The sequence below is a fragment of the Vitis vinifera genome, chromosome 17 (genome assembly GCF_030704535.1).
Source record: "Vitis vinifera cultivar Pinot Noir 40024 chromosome 17, ASM3070453v1".
NCBI classification, from domain to species: Eukaryota; Viridiplantae; Streptophyta; class Magnoliopsida; order Vitales; family Vitaceae; genus Vitis; species Vitis vinifera.
Window position 1 is genome coordinate 17,296,445 of NC_081821.1, and position 19,766 is coordinate 17,316,210.

The following is a 19,766-nucleotide window of genomic DNA, read 5'->3' on the forward strand; positions in this document are numbered from 1 at the left end:
ATCACACAGGTTGAAAGTCCTTGATTGCACCTATATTAGTTATATTATTTAATCAAAATTAAAAATTTCCTAATTTATTGAGATATTATACAATTTTCTACTTTATAAAAATATTACATATTCCTTATTATCAAAATAGGGGAGAATATTTTTGCTTATTTTGTCATCTTCTATACAAAGCACCTAATTATACTTCCAAATTTGAATGTTTTCCAGAAAGAGAAGTATGGTATTACATCTTTTTTTGAAACTTATTTCACATTTTTTTCTTCACTATCTTGAAAAGCAGAGTACTTACTACATCCAGGACAAGGTTTAAATTATTTTCCTCAAGCGGTCTCAACAGTAGAATTCTGAAGCTGTTGATTATAAAATGGAGGAACAAATCCAATCTCAGCTACAATTCAATTCCCTTATACAGCACCATCATATCATAAAATCAACACTGCCCCGTATCTGCATTAAAATAGAGAATGCCCTACCCAGAAATGAATCACTGCTCTCGTATACTCGGAACCCAGTTTCAATTTCCAGGTCAAAAGAAATGCATCATTGCCCACCTGCAGTTGGGATCCAGTTTCAGTTTCTGGGTTGTCTCCATAAGAGAAGAATGAAGATGGGAGGAAGCAGTTTAGCAGGTGCAAGTCCTGATGGGTCGGCTAATTTTATCCCAGAACTTGGTTGAATATCAGCATGGTATTTGAATATCGCCTTCACAAAATCTCCATGAACCATCATCTTGTCGTCTCAGAAGATAACGGACTTTATATGTGCTGCAATCAGACAGTAGAACAAGAAAAAATTTATTTATATAATTCTGAACTCAAGCTTACTGTCACAACCTATTCAAATGACCCTCTTTTGAACTTATATAGGAGAACAGGAAGCTTCTGGAACCTCTTGGAGCAATCCACACTAGTCCACTAGTGGAGTGTGAAAGATTTTAGAGGAGCCTAGAGATGTTCACATATCTCTACATAAGACTGGAAGAGTGTGGGGGCATTTTAATAGCTTGTACATAGGAATTGTGTAGAGAATTCTAGAGTTGTAAGGGACCTCTGTGTGTTCCAAAGAGTTCCACTAGTGACTATAAATAGGAGCCTCATTTGGCCAGGCACCAAACAAGTTGAGAGCTTCCTAGCATTGTAAAGCTTCCTTATGCAATACAAAGCTTCCTTTCCTAAGCATTGCCTTCCTTGTGCATTCTAACTAAGTGGGTGGGAAAGGCTGACTTAGAAATGTCAAATACTTTAAGTTGTCTAAGTGTGGCACGTGAGCTTAGGAAGAGCCTAAGTCCATGACTTATAGAGAAAAGCTCCTAGGTTGTAGTAGGGAAAATATACCGGTGCCTCACTAAAAAAGTTTTAACTTTGTTTAAAACCTTGTTATACTTGGCAATCTAGATATCATAACAATTCTCTTTCTTTTCCTTCATAACACCAAAGACAATAAAAATCAAGGTAAAATAAGTATTTTTCCCTATCAACTTAACTTGGAAATATTTAGGTTTGCTGCTTCCTTTAGGTAAAATAAGTACCTGTAATAATTCGGGTTCTTTGGCTGAGATTCATCAACAAGCTCTGCTGCTTCTTCTAGGAGAGCCTCTATTTCTGCCATCTCAATGCCAGTGCTATCTGATAAAATATCAGCCCGAATAACAGACAATTGCAGTAAAACAAATCTCCAGAAACAAGACTTAAGTCTTGCTGCATCAGCTAGAGCTTGCCACTGCAAAATAAACAGAATGGAAAAGTTAATAGATAGGACATTCATGAAAAACAACCTTCAATATAAAGCAGATTAACATATTTCCCTATTTCAAGCATTTCAAAGCAGTAGGGGCCCATTCAAAGTTTCGATTTCTATGGGAACAACGCACCCACGCTATTTGTTCATGTAACTGGAACATGAACCATAGTGGTATCCAAGATTTCAAACTTTGCTAATTGGGGGAAAAAGAGGCAACCCAACATCTTGAGTTTGTCTTTCATCACCTGAGATCACAACATTTCTTGTTTATTTTACTTCTTCAAATTGGATTATACAAATTTCTCCAAATGTCAAAAATTTCAGAAACTGTGAAAAGGGGAGAAAGAGCTGGAGAAAGATCACAAGATCATTTTTTTCTCCTTTGAGACCAACTAAAAGGAGGAGAGGGAGAGAGAAACAAGATCTTCTCCTCCTTTGATGCTCTTCTGATTCAACAATTCATTTTTTCTTTTTTTCTTTTTTTCTTTTTACCTTTACACATTATCAAAGACTCTAATTTCTTAAAACCCTGTATTTCTAATCTAATGCTAATATAAACCCAAATTCTTTTATTTTTAGTTTCCTACAGTAGCTCTGTGAACCATGTCAAGAAAATCCTTGCTGTATTTTTTGTGTTTTATATTATAATTCCACCTATTTATTCAAAACTCACACACTTGTTTTTAACATTAATAAATTATCTTTTATTTCATCCAAATCATGTGCAATGTTTATAGAAGCACCTCTTACGAGTAAAAGATACATATCTTTTCAATAAATTAATATCTCCACAGTTTGTTAATAGAAAAGTAATTCAAATATGTGACTATTTAACTTAATATAGTATTTATCACTTCGTTAAACTGCTACCCACTTGGCCCCCTACAAATCACATACTTGACATGTATATATTTTATTTATTATTATTTTAACTCCAAATCATGCTTTGTTATCTATGTTAACATTTCTGACTTTTTTCGTGTGTGTTTCCACACCTTTGATATGACTGTAATCACAAGATGATCGAGTTAGTCCACTGCAGCAGTTTATACAAAATATTTAAATTAGAAGATAAGCAGCTCATAATGGTCAAACAGCACGCCAAGTTAAATGACTAATTATTAGCAAAAATTAGTTGTTTCTTCGAAGCTATGTATTGAAAATTCCACTATTATAAAATGGTTAGATCATTGAATGATACAAGTATGTAAAATAAACAAATGCATACACAAACACACATTTATAAACATGCATGTTTGAAATTATCAAAAAAAAATAAACATGCATGTTTAATAAAACACACAATTTATGTGTCCACATCCACACATGAAAACTTTAAGACAAATGAATGACAACATGAAATTATGTCAAAACAAACATATAATTTTACCTGAACCAGCATTGAATCATCAAGGACTTCAGACAGGCTATCAATCTGATGGCTAGGACCAAGAGCTTGAGCTTTAGCGGCTTGCCATTGCTTGACAAGCATCTCAGCTTCTTGCATAGGCATTGGACTCCTGTCCACTGCTGCCATGGAGGATGATAGATTGGCAGCAAGGCCTGAACTTTGCAGGTTCCCACCATCTGAGCGGTTCCTGAGTTGCTTTGTAACCTTCACCAGCAGCTTCTTGAGTTTGTAAGTGATGCTACTTCTGCAATCTAGAGAAGGATCCGTTGTCCGGGCAAGAGAACTTGTCTCCACAATTGATTTGTGGGAGGCCAATCTAGATGTAGTCCTCATTCTCCCAAACTTCAGACCTGAGAGCTTAAAGGTCATGAGTACAACACACCCTAATACTGTTACAAAGGTTACCCTTCCAACTACATCTCTAGTGGTCAACCAATTTTCCCACACTTTACTATGGTATGCCCCAAGATTTCTTTTCAGTTGAACAGATGGTGGGTTAATATCACTTTCATTACCATTCTTGCCCAATATTAAAGGGCTTTGCAAATCAGCTGGAGCCAACTGCTTTACAGCTGACCCAAGATGTCGAGAAGAGTTCTTATATGAAAGAGGTTCCTCAATATCTCTCCGATCAGATGCAAGAGCAGTAGATATTGGTCTGTGGTTTACACTAGGAACGGTCAGTAGGGCTCCTTTAGTTTGCCTGTTCCGAGGAGTTCTTTTTTCAGCACCAAAAAAACTGGCCTGCAGAGATGCATATTTATATACAGTATCATGTAAAAATCTAGAACTACAATTTGTTTTAAAGCCAATCATTACAAATCTTACCAAAGACGGAGAACAATCTCGTGTATCAGGAAAAACACTAAGCACAGCCTCCTTCAACCACAACTCCTGCTCAATTTCAGCAGGCAGTCTGGAATGAGACAGCATCAAATTGAAGACAAGCACGAAGTTTGTAAAAGAACTGATTATACTATGGAGTGGTATCACACAGTCCATGAGACACCACAATCATGGCTTTATGCAACCTAACCCAATTGTATTACTTCCCCAGATATCAAAAAGAAAACAGAACCAAGAAAATGAAAATAACATAATAATATGGCTCATGATTGGGAATTTATGATTCAAATATGCGATGTATCCAACATTATCTACCGATCAGATATGTATGTGCTCAACAGGTGTCTGCAACAAATAAAGGGATTAAAGGAATAAGTTCTAGTAGGACACGTCTTTTTTTCTTTTATACAAACTAGAGTCCAAAATCAAATGGTTTCTCCCGCCCTCCCCCCAAAACTTAACAAAAAAGACCCCACTTGGACTTTCTCAATTTTGGAAGCTACACTCAAAAAAATTCTGAAAATAAATTTGATCTTACACAAGCCTGAACCAAAGTAATCCTGCATGTTAATGGCAAATAGGCTATTTTCCACCCATCAAATCTCTAGATACTTTCTCCACCACTGGATTCCACAAGTGGACAGCAATAGGGTTACCTCCCATGGGTTACTAAACATCACTAATCTGAAAATCAAACAACCCAAACCTGCAAATTTACTAAAATACCTCTAAAGCGGAGGCCAAATTCAGCCCCCAGGTTTCTATTGTATAAAAGTTCTAACTATTCCAGTGTTAGCATGTTTGATTACACCTTAAAGAACTTTACAGTTTAGAGAAAGAGATTTGAAGTTTTTTTTTATTTTTTATGAGAAGTAAGAGATTTGAAGTTTAAGACTCCATTTTTGTAAAGCCAGAGATTAAATACTTTTGCAACTGGGTTTCCCAGACAATGTTTCAAATTCTAAAAATTTTTTATACATTAGATAACAGCCTCTTCTTTATGTAAATCTTTTCAAAGAAGCAGTTCAGTATAACCTACATCTGCCCTAAACATGTCCTCAAATGACTCAAACAATTGCTACTCACTTTCTTTTTGACCTAAGAAGCTTCCTCATTGATGTGGAGCCCATAATCCTCGATTCAGGTTTTAAAAGCCTATAAGATTGATAGCCATTTCATCAGACACAAGGACCCCTTATTAAGAGAGACATAATTTCTTATATGATAATTGAAATGGAAGAGTCAACATTTCATGCTATTAATGCAAATAAATTGCAAATGAGTTTTTGCTACTAAAGCAGCAACAATACTGGCAAATATATATCGTCAATGGACAGGTTTGCAATGTATCAAGATGTAACTTTCCACAATTGGACATCAACTTGTAGTAGTTTGAGACACATCTCTTACAAAACAACAACAATCAAAGTTCTAAATATATTAGAAAGCATACCAATGATGGGTTTGCATTGGAAGAATCTTTAATTTCCTTTCCTGGAATTGAATTTCGTGAAGCAGTATTTGAACCAGATTCAAGCTGCCGAAGCCTTTCAACAGCCTCTGCTTGATCACCCTAGAAAACCAATATTTAAGCTTCGAAATTAAATCAATGAAAAATAAAAAATAAAAAATGCCAAGGTGAGGACAGGAAAAATGAAAATCAAACCTGTCCAAGAAGGAATGAGCAAAAGGCTTCCTCAAATTTTAGATCAACGCCATCTGAAGCTATCAAACATTCGCATATCACTTTTGCTTTGTTGATCTACAAGAGAATAGTAGAAAGATTGAAATGAATAAAGATCAAATACATGACTCCATGATAACAAAGAAAAAGACGATATAAAATTCATTAAATCCTGGAGCTATAACAAGGTTGAAGAAAGCACTCACCAAATCTGCTTGTTTGCTTGAAAACCCAAGAGCAATATGAGCGATTAACACCATGTAGAAACAATTAAAATCAATTACAACCCTTTGATTCTGAGATTCAAGTGATTTTTTATTCTTCCGTGTAACGGCTAAATTATCCCATGGAAGAAGATCAATTATTTCCATGACCATGAGCCTGTTGAGTGCCCGGCTCAAGAAGCATGGCCAATCTTGGACTTGGCATGAAGTTTCTACATCAAGACCCTGCCTGAGCAATTCACACAGGGCTGCAATTGCTCCCCGTCTCCGTTCAGTATTTTCAGGTATGTAAGGCATGCCTAGCAATTCCAATGTGCAAGCAGGTGCAAGCTCCTCCAAAGATTCTTCTATCTACAAGTCATAGCCAACAAAATTATTGCATAAATAAGAAATCAAGTATAAGGCAAGTAACAAGTATGGTGTACAACTAAAAACTATCTACTAACAGCATCTATGTTCTCAACAAAATTTGTAGCACTAGCTTCAACTAGATAGGAATATCTTAACCAGAAACTGAACCAAGAAAACAGAGATCTTTGAATATGTAAACCAATGCAGACGCCAGAAAAAAAAAAGGAGTTTTACCTGAGATAACAATGCCATTTTCCCAAGAGACATTTTGCTCCTAAGAAGACACTGAGCACGAGCAAGAGCTTCAAATCCATAAGATACTTTGTTCTTCTCGAAACCAATCTTTGCAATTGCACACTTCAAGAAAGCACTTATGATAAGAAAGGGAGGCATAACAAGGTTGCCAGGAAAAACTGGTAGAAGTTCCTGACCTCTTTTCTGTTTTGTCTTACCTCTGCTAGTGCCATAGATAGAATCAAATCATGAATATATGGCTTAGCATCTGGATGCTGGAGTGCTCTTCGGCCAATATCCAGCACAAGTTTCTCTTCTCCAACCTGGATCAGAGAAATCCAAATCCCATCATATCCCTCATCCAGAAGCAATAGCCGTGATTTTGAACTGAGGTTAACTCACAAATGAGAAACAACACTCACTTCACTGTTCAAGAAAATGAACCAGAGGAAGATGATATGGTGTCTGGAACAAAGAGTTATATTTGGACCATAAAATCACACTTAAAAAAGCAAGGTGTGAGATCAGAGCCAGTTACCAACTTCTCAAGGGCAGTAAATTTCTTCCAGGATATAATCCCTCAGCATAAGAAAATTTACAAAAAAAAAATCCTAAACCACTAAAATGATTTTCTAGATGAATGAGTAGTATCTGCATAGGTCTGTACCTCTTGAAGGAGGCAAAGAGCTCCAGGCAACCAAGCCCACGGAATTCGAAGGGCAGATTTAGGTGGGATCTTCTCCTTCACATTACCGGCATATTCTGGTTCAAAAAGAAGTTTATCCCTCACATCCATTAAAAGATCCTGCAAGCCCAAAAGAAACAGGGTGCTAAAACTGAAACAAGCTAGAAATCATCTCTGTTCTGCTACATATCCAACAATAGATTCTACAAATCAAGGCATATGACTTCTTAATTTCACTCTCTAGTCTCTACCTGGCGTGACATAACGGTCTCCATTGTATAGCCTTCCTCAACCTCAGCATTTTTCAGTACCATCACTGACTTAACAATCTCATCTTTTTCTGCTTGATCAGGAACACCAACAATCTGTGAATTTAATTAACTGACAGCTGATTGTGAGTTATCAAAGAAGATGAAGCAAAAGCAAAAGGGTTAAAAAAACAATATGCACAATGTCAAAACTACTATATGTGATAATAAATATGCAACTTCTGCATAAAACGACCATGTTACAAACTCTAGTACAGTGTTGGATTGGTTTAATTCAAAATATTAGGCATAGGCACACAGCTAAATAACCTAATTGAAGTATATAACTAAGACATAATGTCAAGCATGCGTCAAAGGTCGCTAACAATAAATAGGAACTAGTTCATCTCGTTCTTTATTGAATGCACTTGTCAGGTACATATCTAACCAATAGGGACATTATACCCATCTCACACCCAAGTCATTATGATGTGATGTCCAACAGCACCAATTCACACACTTTGAAGTGCCCATATACAATGGACCAAAAATGATACTTGCTTTCTTGTGTTAGACTTTTAGCCCCATGTTCAAATAGGTTACCAATGATATCACACGACTGGGGTCTGTTTGAAACTTAATCCAATGATGAACGTCTCCTAATTAAGGCAGATTTCGAAACCTTGTTGGATGGACTAAAGACCCCTCTAATAGGAGATTCTGAAATAGCCCCATCTTGGGTAAATAAGAAAGACAGATGTCCATGTAGGCTGCATGGGTAGCTACGCCAAATTTTTTATATTGCTATAGAGTTAAGGTGTTCCTCCTGCTAGAATTCTCACACAGCTGACAATGTAGTGGATACGCGAACAAAACACAAGGAGCTGATCAGTTGATCCTGTCTACCCCTAAGTTTTGAGTTTGTAGTTGTAACCACTTTTAGTTATGCATTTCCATGAATGTCTAAGGTAGATAGTTATTCTCGATTTTCATCAGAGTTAGTTGTGGTTGTACTGAGGAATCATATTTTTTATATTTAGTAATTTCATGGTAATAAAATGTCAGTTTGTAATTTAAAAATAAATAAATAGAAAATAAATAAAAATAGAAAAACAAAAAACATGTTATTCATATAGGAGCAACACTAAAGTCAATGGTCTCTGAAAGCAGTATCCTTAAGACTCTCCACCTCTTTTCAGATTTACCCATAATTTCCAAATTCATCTGATTTTTTTTTTTTTTTTTTTTTTGGGCCCCATTTTTTACACTCTTTCCAAATACAGATAACACAGATTTCATGAGCTACAATCTCCACAAATAAAAGTCAGAGATTTGCTTCATTTGATCATCCTAATGCTTTCTTCTCAGAACCCATGAATGCATCCCACAATTTATCCAGCAAACCCCACAACATCCACAACAATACCATATGACAAATCACAGGCACAATGCGGAAAAATGCAGCTGACCTGGTAACAAGAAACCGGAATTTCAACAGTGGTGGTCGGAGCTGCATTACCAGGGCCACCATGAATCTGATTCTTCTGCTGATGCAACTCACGAATCGCCCGCGATCTCCATCGCCTCCCTGACCGGACCCCGATTCGAACCCTACAAACCCTACTCAAACCGCCACCATTGCTTCCACCCAAAGCGACATCAAATTGAAGAACGACAGGAGAAGAACAACCGCCGAAGCCGGCGGAGGATGATTCCACAGCGGAGGTGGTTCCGACAAGAACGATGCAACCGGAACTGGAAGCCATCGACATTTTTTTTTTTTTTTTTTTTGACTTTCTGGTCAAATAAAAAATGGAATTTGGGGACTGAGGAAAATGTGATTTGGAGGAGGAGGAGCTGGAGAAGAAGAAGATGAAGGCATGTTTGTTTGGTTAGAATCCGAGAAGAAAAAGCTAGACTTCAGTTTTCAGTTGTAGCTTTCCACACCTTCATACCCAAGAAAAGAATAAATCAGAAGCTAAAACCTAAGAAACGGTAAGAAAATGTAAAATAAGAATTAAGTAAGCTCTTGTCTGTAAACCAATCCTCAACACGTTTTCTGGTTTTAGAACAAAACTAATTTTCCAGAAAATGCTTTTTATCTTCTATTTTTCCTACAAAATTAATTCACAACAAATCCTAAAAATGCTTATCAAATATTATTTTTAAGAACTATTTTAAAAAATAAAGTTTTTAAATAGGTGGTACAAAAAGTACATATTTTAAATTACTTAAAATTTTATATATTTTTAAATTATTTAATTTTTATATATTAAAAAGAAAAATAATTAGAAGAGTGATGTCAAACTAATTTATTAAATTTAAAATTATTTTTTATTTTCTTTTATTTTTGCCTTCTATATTTTTTTTTTCTTGAATTTTCTTTCAAATTTTTTAAAATTCAAGTAAAAAATGTTTTTCTTTTATTTCATTTTTTATGAAAAAGTTAAGGTTTAAAAAAAATTACTAATTTATTTGAAATATCATTAAGTTGTTTGAAATATAATGGTATATAATAAAATGGAAATTTTACATGGATGGCTCCAATGCCCTAAAGTAAAACTCAAGCGCCCAATTTATGTCTTAGAACTACCACTTAATGACTTGACATGGAAAAATTTAAAACAATGAATAACTAATGATTAAAAAAGAGAAATAATCTATTAAATTATAAAATAGTTATTAAATATGTGAGATAAAATCAATTATAATTAGTTTTATTTGTTTATAGGCTTAAATAAATTATTGTATATTGGTTATTATAATATATCAGCATGATGGATTTTGAATACCCATATTTTTTATGAGATGATTTGGGGTAAAAATAAATTCTCAAATTCAAATTCTTGAACTTGAATTAGTGGAATGAAAATATAACACAACATTCTTATGACCTTATTAGGTGAAGCAAACATGATGGATAAGATAAATATGCACATCATTTAAAGAGGAGGGGACTAAGTGTATTTATATTAATATAATATTTAACTTCTACATTTAGAAGTACAAAAGGTAAAAATAGAGATAATATTTAATCTTTGGATTCTTTGTCTAGATTCATTCTTATATTAGCAAATTTATTTTTCAAGAGTTGAAACTAGAGGATTCGTGTTTGGTCCATCAAGCGAAAGTTCATATTTGTAAGGGTAACCCATCGCTGCACTAGAAACTTCTCTTAAAGATATGATAGCTTGAAAGGAGATATACAATTTTATTTTTATTATTACTTTACAATTTAATTATTTACTTTTATAATTGCATAATTGTTTTATGATATTTTAAACAAGACAATGCATGCTACATTTCATGGATTTGTTGAAATAAAATATAAAAATAAGTTTATACTTCCTATGCTTGGATTTTTGTCATACACTAGCCTAATAATTTATATTTTCAAAAACTTTGAACAAGCTCCTTCTATCAACTCAGGAAAAATAAAAATCAAAGGAACTAAAATAGAAGTAAAAACTAGTCAAATAAATAAAAATATAAAAATATAAGAAATTAAAAATACAAATTAATATTAAAATAGTGATAATAAGATGGTTTTCATCTTATTTGGACCTTGGTTTTTTTTTTTTTTTTGAATTGTGCATTGTAGGTCTTACATTATTCTTTTATTTGAAAAAGTTTTAAGAGTTCATTATTAAAAGAATATAAGGAGTCGCCCTAACTCCTACGCTTCATTAATTAGCTTTCGATATTTGTATTTGGTAATATTGATAAAAACCAACTCTATGCTTCTTTCTCACAAAATAGACAACTATTATCATTGCAATTCTTGGAAGTGGTGCTTTTTACATTGCTTGATGGGAACATGCAAATAAGTCAGCTAGTTGAATGATATTTATATTAAGTCACTATGAGCATATTTGAGTGCATTTTTTTTTTTTTTTTTTGCTTCTATTAATTTTCTCTCATGAACTCTATATCAATTGATCAACATTAAAATAAACGAGAGTTCAAGTTCATTGCTATAAGTTCATTGCATCGCTTTTTATATGCGTAAATTCATTCATCCTTCATTTACTTGAATTTTTGAAGGTACTTATTACACATGAGTGTTGATTTGTCAAGATTTGATAAAAGATGGTGCTTCCTGGAAGCGTCATTGTTGATTAAAACATACAATGGCAAGGCGGAAGATGACACTTTAGGAAAACATCATCTTTTACCTTCCTTGACACTTAAAAAAGGTTATTGTTTGGCTTCTTTTTTCTTTTTTTTTTGGTGGTATTGTTAGTTGATCTTATGATTTCATAAAAAATAATTTTTCACATGTTCAATATGAGATTGTTTGTTTTTTATTTGTTAATCAAATATATTTAATCAATAAAAAACTAAAAACTAAAAATAGGATATTTTGAGTTTTAAAAGAAGAACTACTTGTTTACCTTCTCCCCTTTCCTAAGTAGCTCGATCCTAAACTTTCATAAGTTTTTTTTCCTTACCATTAGTCAATGATCCAAATTTTACAACTCAATTCAATAATTATATTTAAGATGACAAAATTTGATATCGTACCCATTAAGAACCTCAAAGTTTTTTTATTCACAAAATATTTTCTCTATATTCTTATTTTTGCTTTCTTTTTAAGTGAAATCACAATTTTATCATGCATGTACTATAATGTGAACATATTCAATCTCAAAACCCTAACATTTCTTTACCTTCTCCACCTTCCCTGGATACTTTATTTTCCCTTTTTACTTCAAAATCTAAAACAAGAGGGTGAAATGATGAGGAAAGAAGGTAGGAGGATGGGGAAGAGAGGAGAGGGTGCCTTAATGCCAAAGAAGATGATGTAAAAGTAATTTAATATCTTCTTTATTGAAAAACATATGATGAGAACAAAATATGAGAGTAGTATATCTAAAACTCCCCAATATTTAAATGGTGCTTAGTTATGATATAAGTGAATTATTATTATAAAATTCTATAATTTTTATATTTCTTTTAAGATCCAATTTCTTTTTAAGATCAACACTTAGGACTATCAAGATCCTGTTTGGTAATTGTTTTTTAAAGCAGCTTTCTATTCACAAAAAAAAAAAAAAAAAAAAAAAACATTTAATAATCATCAAATGGGAAATAATTTTTTGTTCTTAAAAATTTAAAATAGAATATTTTTATAAAACATCTTATAAAGCCTCATTTTTTGCATGCATCCCCACTCGATGGCAAGACTTACTTTTTATTTGAAATTTTGATTTTTTTTTTCTAGAAAAAATTTGGTTTTGGAGTAGCCAATTATTTTTATTTTATCTTTAAATTAAGGAAAAACAAAATAAGAAAAAAAAACTCTAAATGTAACTCTCGATAGGAAAGACAGGTCTATGAAAACTAAATCAATATTTGGGAGTTAGGTTACCTATTGAGAAAGTATAGTGATATACCATAGTGAAGAAAGTTAAGAAAGGAATGGATAAAGTTGTGTTATTTTGATTGACTGGCAGACCTTAATATACACAATGTATATTTTACAAATGGAAAGTGTAAGTTTTACATATGGAAGTGTGTATTTGGAAAGCAATATTTATTTTCCTTCCTTTGTAGCCTGCAACTTTGGAAAGTTTATTCTCTGTGATTTTATTCTCTAGAGTTATAGCCTGTAGCTTAGAGATTTTATTCTCATGAGCTGTATTGGAATTTGATTTAGCTGGATTCTTAACAACCCCTCAAACTGGTGTGTGGTTGAGGATGAACACCCATTTTGTCCCTAAACACCTGAAAGGTAGCGTTAGGTAATGGCTTGGTGAAGATATCAGCAAGTTGAGATGATGAAGGGATGCGTCGTGCCATAAGATGACCCACTGCAACTTTTTCTCGGAGAAAGTGGTAGTCGAGCTCTATGTGCTTTGATCTTGAATGAAACAAAGGGTTAACTGACATGTGAAGCACACTAATATTATCACAAAATAATTATGGTGGTTGTGCCAAGGAAACACCAATATCTCGAAAAAGAAATGTGATCCATGTTATCTCAACTGTGGTGGAGGCCATAGATCGATATTCGACTTCAGTGTTGGAGCGAGACACAGTGGGTTGTTTCTTAGCACACCAAGAAATACAATTGGCACCAAGGAGTGTGCAGAAAGCAGTGATGCTTCTCCTTATTGTGGTACAACTGACCCAATCTACATCACTAAAAACATAAAGGTTGGTAAGGCAATATAACGAAGACCAAAATGTTGTGTCCCATTCAAATCGCTAAAAGTGGGGCTGTTAAGGAATTGAGACACTTTATTTACTACAAAGGCGATGTCGGGTCTTGTGAAGATGAGATATTGGAGAACCCCTGCTATGTTGTGGAAAAGGGTAACATCAATGGGTTCTGAGTTCGAAGAGATGTCTTTTACAACCATTGGTGTAGCAAAGGGAGCACTCTCCAACATTTTTGTTTTGTGAAGAATGTCTTGTGTGTATTTGTGTTGAGATAAGAACATTTTTCCACTAGGAAATTGTTGTCACCTCGCGCATCAGGTGGGCCGCGTTGCTGCTAGATGGATGGACACGCGATTCTCAACACACAAGGGGTTCTTGATTCAGTGGTTGTACCTGCAAAAAGGCATCCGGACAGGGTGTTCGGATGCACCCTCCGATGATGTTGTTAGCCATGGTAAGAGAATAAGATATATGAGGCAGTTGGCCTTTTACTAGGTATCAAGAGGTTACCAGGAGATCATCCCTTTCTTCTTCGTGTGAAGTCATATATATACAGCTTCAGGGGTACTGTTCCTCTCATTAATGGTGGGGAGATATTTTCTGTTGTGATGATGACAATAGGTGTTAGTAGGAGCACTATCATCCTACGAATGGCTGTCAGAGACCATGGTAGGTGATGCGGCTGTCAGAGATCGTGGGAAGCGATTATGTAGAATGATCGTGGGAAGTGACTTGCTGTCACTTCCTCTTGTCTTCTCATTCTGCAGGTGATGGGATGTGGGCCATGGCTGCTTGTTGTGATTGCGTGTAAGACTCGCTTTACTTTAATTGACCATCCAGACGATTTATATCCGGATGGATCATGCTGAATATCCGGATGTGTTTGTGGAGACTATCCGGGTGTCTACGCTCTGCCAGCGTCGTTTGCTCTTCCTTGGATAGGAGAAGCTGAAACGTTGTTTGTCTTTCATTGGGGGGTTCCGGATAGGATAGCCGCACCATACATATCTGTAGGGGAATCCGGATGATGATGGTCCGGCTGATAGCACGTGCCACGCGTCACCATGAGCCGCGTGCCACGTGTTTCCCAAGGGGAGGGGTCCCTACATTGCCCTCCTTTTTAACTTGCCTATTTTGCCAAAAAATGGGCGGGTTAAAAATAACTGGGTTTTTGAAAATTGAAAAAGTCCATTCGTCTAACTTGGCCACGTGGCAAGTGGGGGTGCGGAAGCCAAAAAAGGCATTTATGGCGAGCCGCCGACCCTGTGTATCCCCAGGCAATATGTCGTTTCAATGATAACATGGCTGTTGGTTTGGCTTTCCGAGGGGCTGTCCTGCTATAAATAGGGCCCTGTACCTCTTTTTGTATTTTTTCTACTGCATTCTCTTGAGAGCCTTCCTTCTTCTTACTTTTTCTGCGTCCTTTGCTTTTCTGAGAAAAACTTCGAACGACCTCGTTTGTTTGTTGCCGGTGATTTTATACCGAGAGAGTAACCGTTCTTCTTCTTCAGAGCTCTATTTGGTACGTACCTCTTTGCTATTGTCATTCCTTTGGTTGCGTTTGTCGGTTCTTTAAACTTGGTTCCTGGCTTTGTTTTGAACAAGTCGCTTGCAATTGTTTGTTTAATGTTGGTACTTTGTTGTTTGTTTGGAGGGGTTTTTGAGGGGTTTTTCTGACTGCTTTGAGTTAGGGTTTGTGTATTTTCTGATTGCTTGGTCTGAACCGTTTGCATTGTTTTTGCGTGTAGATTTTGCTTTGGCTTTGTGGTAAGAAATGGCTCCAAAAAAGACTGTTTCGTCTGTCCGGGTCAGCGAGGCTGGCGAAAAGGCGATAGATAAACTAAATGCGAAGGAGTTCCGGGAGCGATTCCGCATCCCCCATGACGTATTGATAGACCTGGTGAACGAGGAGGCGGCTATGCCTACTGAGAAAGGTGGAAAAAACGCTATCCTCTTCACAAAGGAACAATTCAACGCGGGGCTCCGGTTCCCTCTGCCAGCCTTGTTCAAGGAATTCCTCCACTTCTCTCAGATTCCACCCATCTTCATTCATCCCAACCTTGTCCGGGTGCTGATGGGATGCAGCATTATCAACATGCTGTACAGCCTCGACCTTACGCTACTGGAATTGTTCTTTGTCTATTCCCTGAAGAAAGCAAAGAATGATATCTTCAGTGTGTCCGCTCACCTGCCCTCCCTTCAAATGGTGACAGAACTGCCATATTCGACAAAGGGAGGGGCGAAGGGGCTGGTGGCAGTCTGGGGTGGATGGGCGGGGCTATCGCAGCATCCGTCGAGGCCTTTTTCTCCGAATTATACCTTAAAAATCCCGGGTAATCTTGTTTTGCGATTTTTTATCCGGATTTTGCTTTGCTGATTTTTTTCTGATTTTTCCGAACAGAATTCTCACCTTTTGTTGCTGACAATGCAGGTTTGGAATTGAGGGGCCACCTTGTGGATTGGGTGGAAAAGGCGTCCTTTGCCTGCGTATGCAAATTATTTGAAATAGACCCCAAGGAGAGGGCCTACAAAACATTGCTTTCCGCGCGGAATTTGACGGAGGTCGTCCGGGAGCCCCAGGAATATGTTATCAATATTCTTCCTAGGAAACTGGCAAAGGATGAGATAGTGCCTGGGGAGCATTATACTGTGAAGGAGCTCCCCCTCTATCAGGAAGCCAAAGAGGCTGACGCTGAAAGGCGGCGAAAGCTCCTGGAGGATAGAGATCAGAAAAAAAACTGAAGGCACTATCCGGAAGGCTCCCGGACAGAAGTGGGGTCCGGACTCTCCTCCAAAGAAAACTTCAGGAAAAAGGGGGAAGCTGGTGAAGAAGCATGGGAAGGACATGAAGGAACCCACTCCTCCCAAGGAGTTTCCTCCTCCCCAAACTACCTATGAGGGGGAAGTAATGATAGAGGAGCCAGTAAATGCTGCTCCGCACTCTATCTCAAGCGGCCCCGGACGCATGTCGGGGTTGAATCACTCAGGTCCTTCCTTGGTCACGGCTGCGCGTCTGGCTAACGTGGCTGAGGAAGCTGCATCTATCAACCGTCCGGGCAACCTTAATCCGGATGCTGATGCAGCTGAAACGGCCCCGTTGGAGGAAGCGGGAGCAGAAAGCCAAAGTCAGCCTTCCGACGACCCGGATCGCCTGGCTATAGTCCTGGTGAAAGGGCCTCCCCTCAAGAAGTCGCGTTTGACGCGCGATCTACAGTCCGGACTCTTTGAGCGGCTTCAAGAGCGGCAGCAAGAGATTGAAATTAGCTGCGCTTCTGCCCATGACGCTCATCCGGATGGAGGCGAGGTGGAGATGGCTACTGAGACCTCAGTCGCCCCGGCAATAATTCCGGCTGAGGATGCATCCGGACCTATGTGTCCGGATGAAGATATGGGGGCTCCGATTCCGGGACAAGAGTTACCCTCTGCTTCCTCACCTGAGGAGGAATCTGCTGACGATGCCGCTCCTGCTAGCCCTTTCAGCTACGCGGAGTTGGAAGTTAAGTTAAAGCAGATTACTCCTGATTGGAAAGCCATCAAGCCCTCTGCTCAGATGTTTGATATGATAGAAACGGTATATCGTTGTCTTGTGTTTTTGCTTTTTGATTTTTTGTTGCACTGATGTGTTTGTTGTAGTATGATTTATGTCTTTGCTTTTCTTGTTTGTGTGTCAGCTGGTGAGGGGCCTCCGCAGCATGTCTCAACAACACGATCTTTTTACTCAGCTGCTGCAGACTGCAGACTATATGAGGACCTTCTCCTCTCGGCACCAAGAGATTGAAAATCAACTGCGTCTGAGAACGGAGGAGGCTGAGGCCAGTCTATCCACCCTGCGAGAGGAAAATGAAGCCCTCCGGGTGGAGTTGGCTGAGGCAAAGGGTCGAGAAGAATCAACTGCGGGCCGCCTTCATGAGGCGGAGGGTGAGGCAGCCCGGCTAAGGGATGAATTGAGTCGACTCCGGACAGAAGTTTTGAATGAAAAGAAACAGAAGGAAGACTTGCAGCTGCGTCTGGATGTGCAAAAAGAGGAACTTGAACGGGAGTTTGCTGTGGAAAGGGAGGAACTTGCAGCGGATTACCAGAAACAAGTGGATGATACATTTATCTTTGGGTATCGCTGCTGCATGAAGAAGAACGGTATAAAGCGAGATACTCCTTCAATTCCTCCAAGTGAAGAAAAGAAGCTCCATGAGAAACCTGCTCCCTGATAGTTTATCTCTTTTTGCAATTTTTCTGCTGTAATTTTTCCTTCTGTATATTTTTGTGGTCCGGATGTCTCTTTGTAATTACATTTACTCATATCAATAAAACTTACCTCTTTCTCATTTGCACTTGTGTACACTTTCTACTGATAATACTGCTTTAAATTGAACACATTCCATGGTCTGAGTAATGGAGTGCCATCTAGCTTTTGTAAATGATAGGCTCCATTTTCATTTGCCTTAGACACTATGTAGGGTCCTTCCCAATTGGCTTGGAATTTTCCTGCGCCTACTTCAGCAGTATTTTCAAAAACTTTTCTAAGTACTAGCGTACCATTTTTGAAGTTTCTGGGCCTGACTTTTCGATTGTAATGCGCTGATGCTCTTTGTTGATAATCTGCCATCCGGATGGATGCGCTTTTTCTGACTTCGTCTGCCCAGTCCAAATTTCTTCCTAGTTCCGTGTTGGCGTCTTTTTGCTTTGCTGCATCAGTCCGGATAGTAGGAAGACCTATTTCAGTGGGAATGACCGCATCCATTCCATATGTGAGGGCAAAAGGAGTATTTCCTGTTGGTCGTCCGGGTGTGGTTCGATAGGCCCATAGGACGCCGGGTAGCTCCTCCACCCACTTTCCTTTGGCTTGCTCCAGCCTTTTCTTTAAGGCATTGATTAAAGTTTTGTTTGTGGCTTCCGCCTGGCCATTGCTTTGAGGATAACGTGGCGTGGAGTATGAATTCCGGATATTCAATTCCGAACAGAAATTCCTGAATGCAATGCTGTCAAATTGTGGACCATTGTCAGCTATGATGATTTGGGGAATTCCAAAGCGGCAAACAATGTTCTTCCATACGAATTTGGTGACATCTTTATCTTTGATGCTTGCATATGCTTCAGCTTCTACCCATTTACTGAAGTAATCAGTGGCGACAAGAAGGAATTTCTTTTGGGCAGGTGCTGCTGGGAGGGGTCCCACTATGTCCATGCCCCACTGCGCGAAAGGCCATGGGCTTGAGACCGATTTCAATGCTGCTGATGGCACATGTGGAATGGGGGCGTATCTTTGACATTTATCACACTTTTGGACATATGCTGCCGCGTCTTTCTTCATTGTTGGCCAATAGTATCCTTGTGAATGAGCTCTATGTGCTAGGGATCGTCCTCCCGTATGATTTCCGCATATTCCTTCATGTAATTCAGCTAGCACATATTGGGCCTCTGTATGCCCAAGACAGCGAAGATAAGGCCCTGTGAAAGATCGCTTGTACAGGTGTCCCCCGATCAGGGTGAAGCGGGCAGCCTGCACCCGGATTTTGTGTGCTTGTTTAAGATCTTTGGGTAAAGTGCCTGTCCGGATATATTCTGCAATATCCTGCGTCCATTCTTGATTATCCGTTTGGGTTGCCTCAATGGTGTTGCAAGTGGAATTTTCTGCGACAGAGGGATTGGCTTGCACATATATGGGCAATAGAATGGCTTCTTTGAGAGGTAGAGAGGCAGCTATGCCGGCCAAAGCGTCAGCGTGCCTATTGTCAGCTCGCTTAATTTTTTCGATTGTCCACTCGGTGAATTGCTGTAAGGTGCTTCTTACTTTGGCCAAGTATCGCGCCATGCGTGAGTCCTTAGCCTCATATTCTTTCTGGATGTGCCTTACCACTAGTTGCGAGTCGCTGTAGATCCGGAGTTTGGAGACGGATAGAGCAAGGGCGAGGTCCAATCCGGACAGGATGGCCTCGTATTCTGCCTCATTGTTAGACGCGGAGAATCCCAGCCGGATGGCTTGCTCCAGATGTTCCCCAGTTGGGGACTGTAATACGAGCCCAACTCTAGAGCCTGATGAGCGCGAGGCTCCGTCAACTCGTAGTGTCCACCACTCTTGTTCACTTGATTCGTGGTGCTGGTTGGGTCTTCGTGAATATTCGAGCACAAAGTCGGCCATTACTTGGCCTTTTTTGGATAATCTGGGTTGGAA

General features: G+C 38.1%; 1 protein-coding gene across 2 annotated transcripts; it reads right to left on the reverse strand.

The window, feature by feature from the left end:
* Nucleotides 1–294: 294 nt before the first annotated feature.
* On the reverse strand, nt 295–9,464 carry LOC100263251 (plastid division protein CDP1, chloroplastic). 2 transcript variants are annotated; one of them, XM_002269277.5, is made up of 12 exons: nt 8,902–9,464; nt 7,436–7,549; nt 7,167–7,304; nt 6,718–6,822; nt 6,500–6,622; nt 5,897–6,265; nt 5,673–5,768; nt 5,460–5,579; nt 3,989–4,054; nt 3,140–3,904; nt 1,538–1,728; nt 295–773 (listed from the first exon to the last, which is right to left on the reverse strand). In XM_002269277.5, exons 1-12 carry the CDS (start codon nt 9,202–9,204, stop codon nt 689–691), a joined length of 2,475 nt encoding a protein of 824 aa, XP_002269313.2. In that variant the 5' UTR covers nt 9,205–9,464; the 3' UTR covers nt 295–688. The 2 variants fall into 2 exon arrangements, with proteins under 2 accessions (XP_002269313.2, XP_010663916.1); XM_010665614.3 differs by having other exon boundaries at nt 7,436–7,565; nt 8,902–8,993.
* Nucleotides 9,465–19,766: the final 10,302 nt, after the last annotated feature.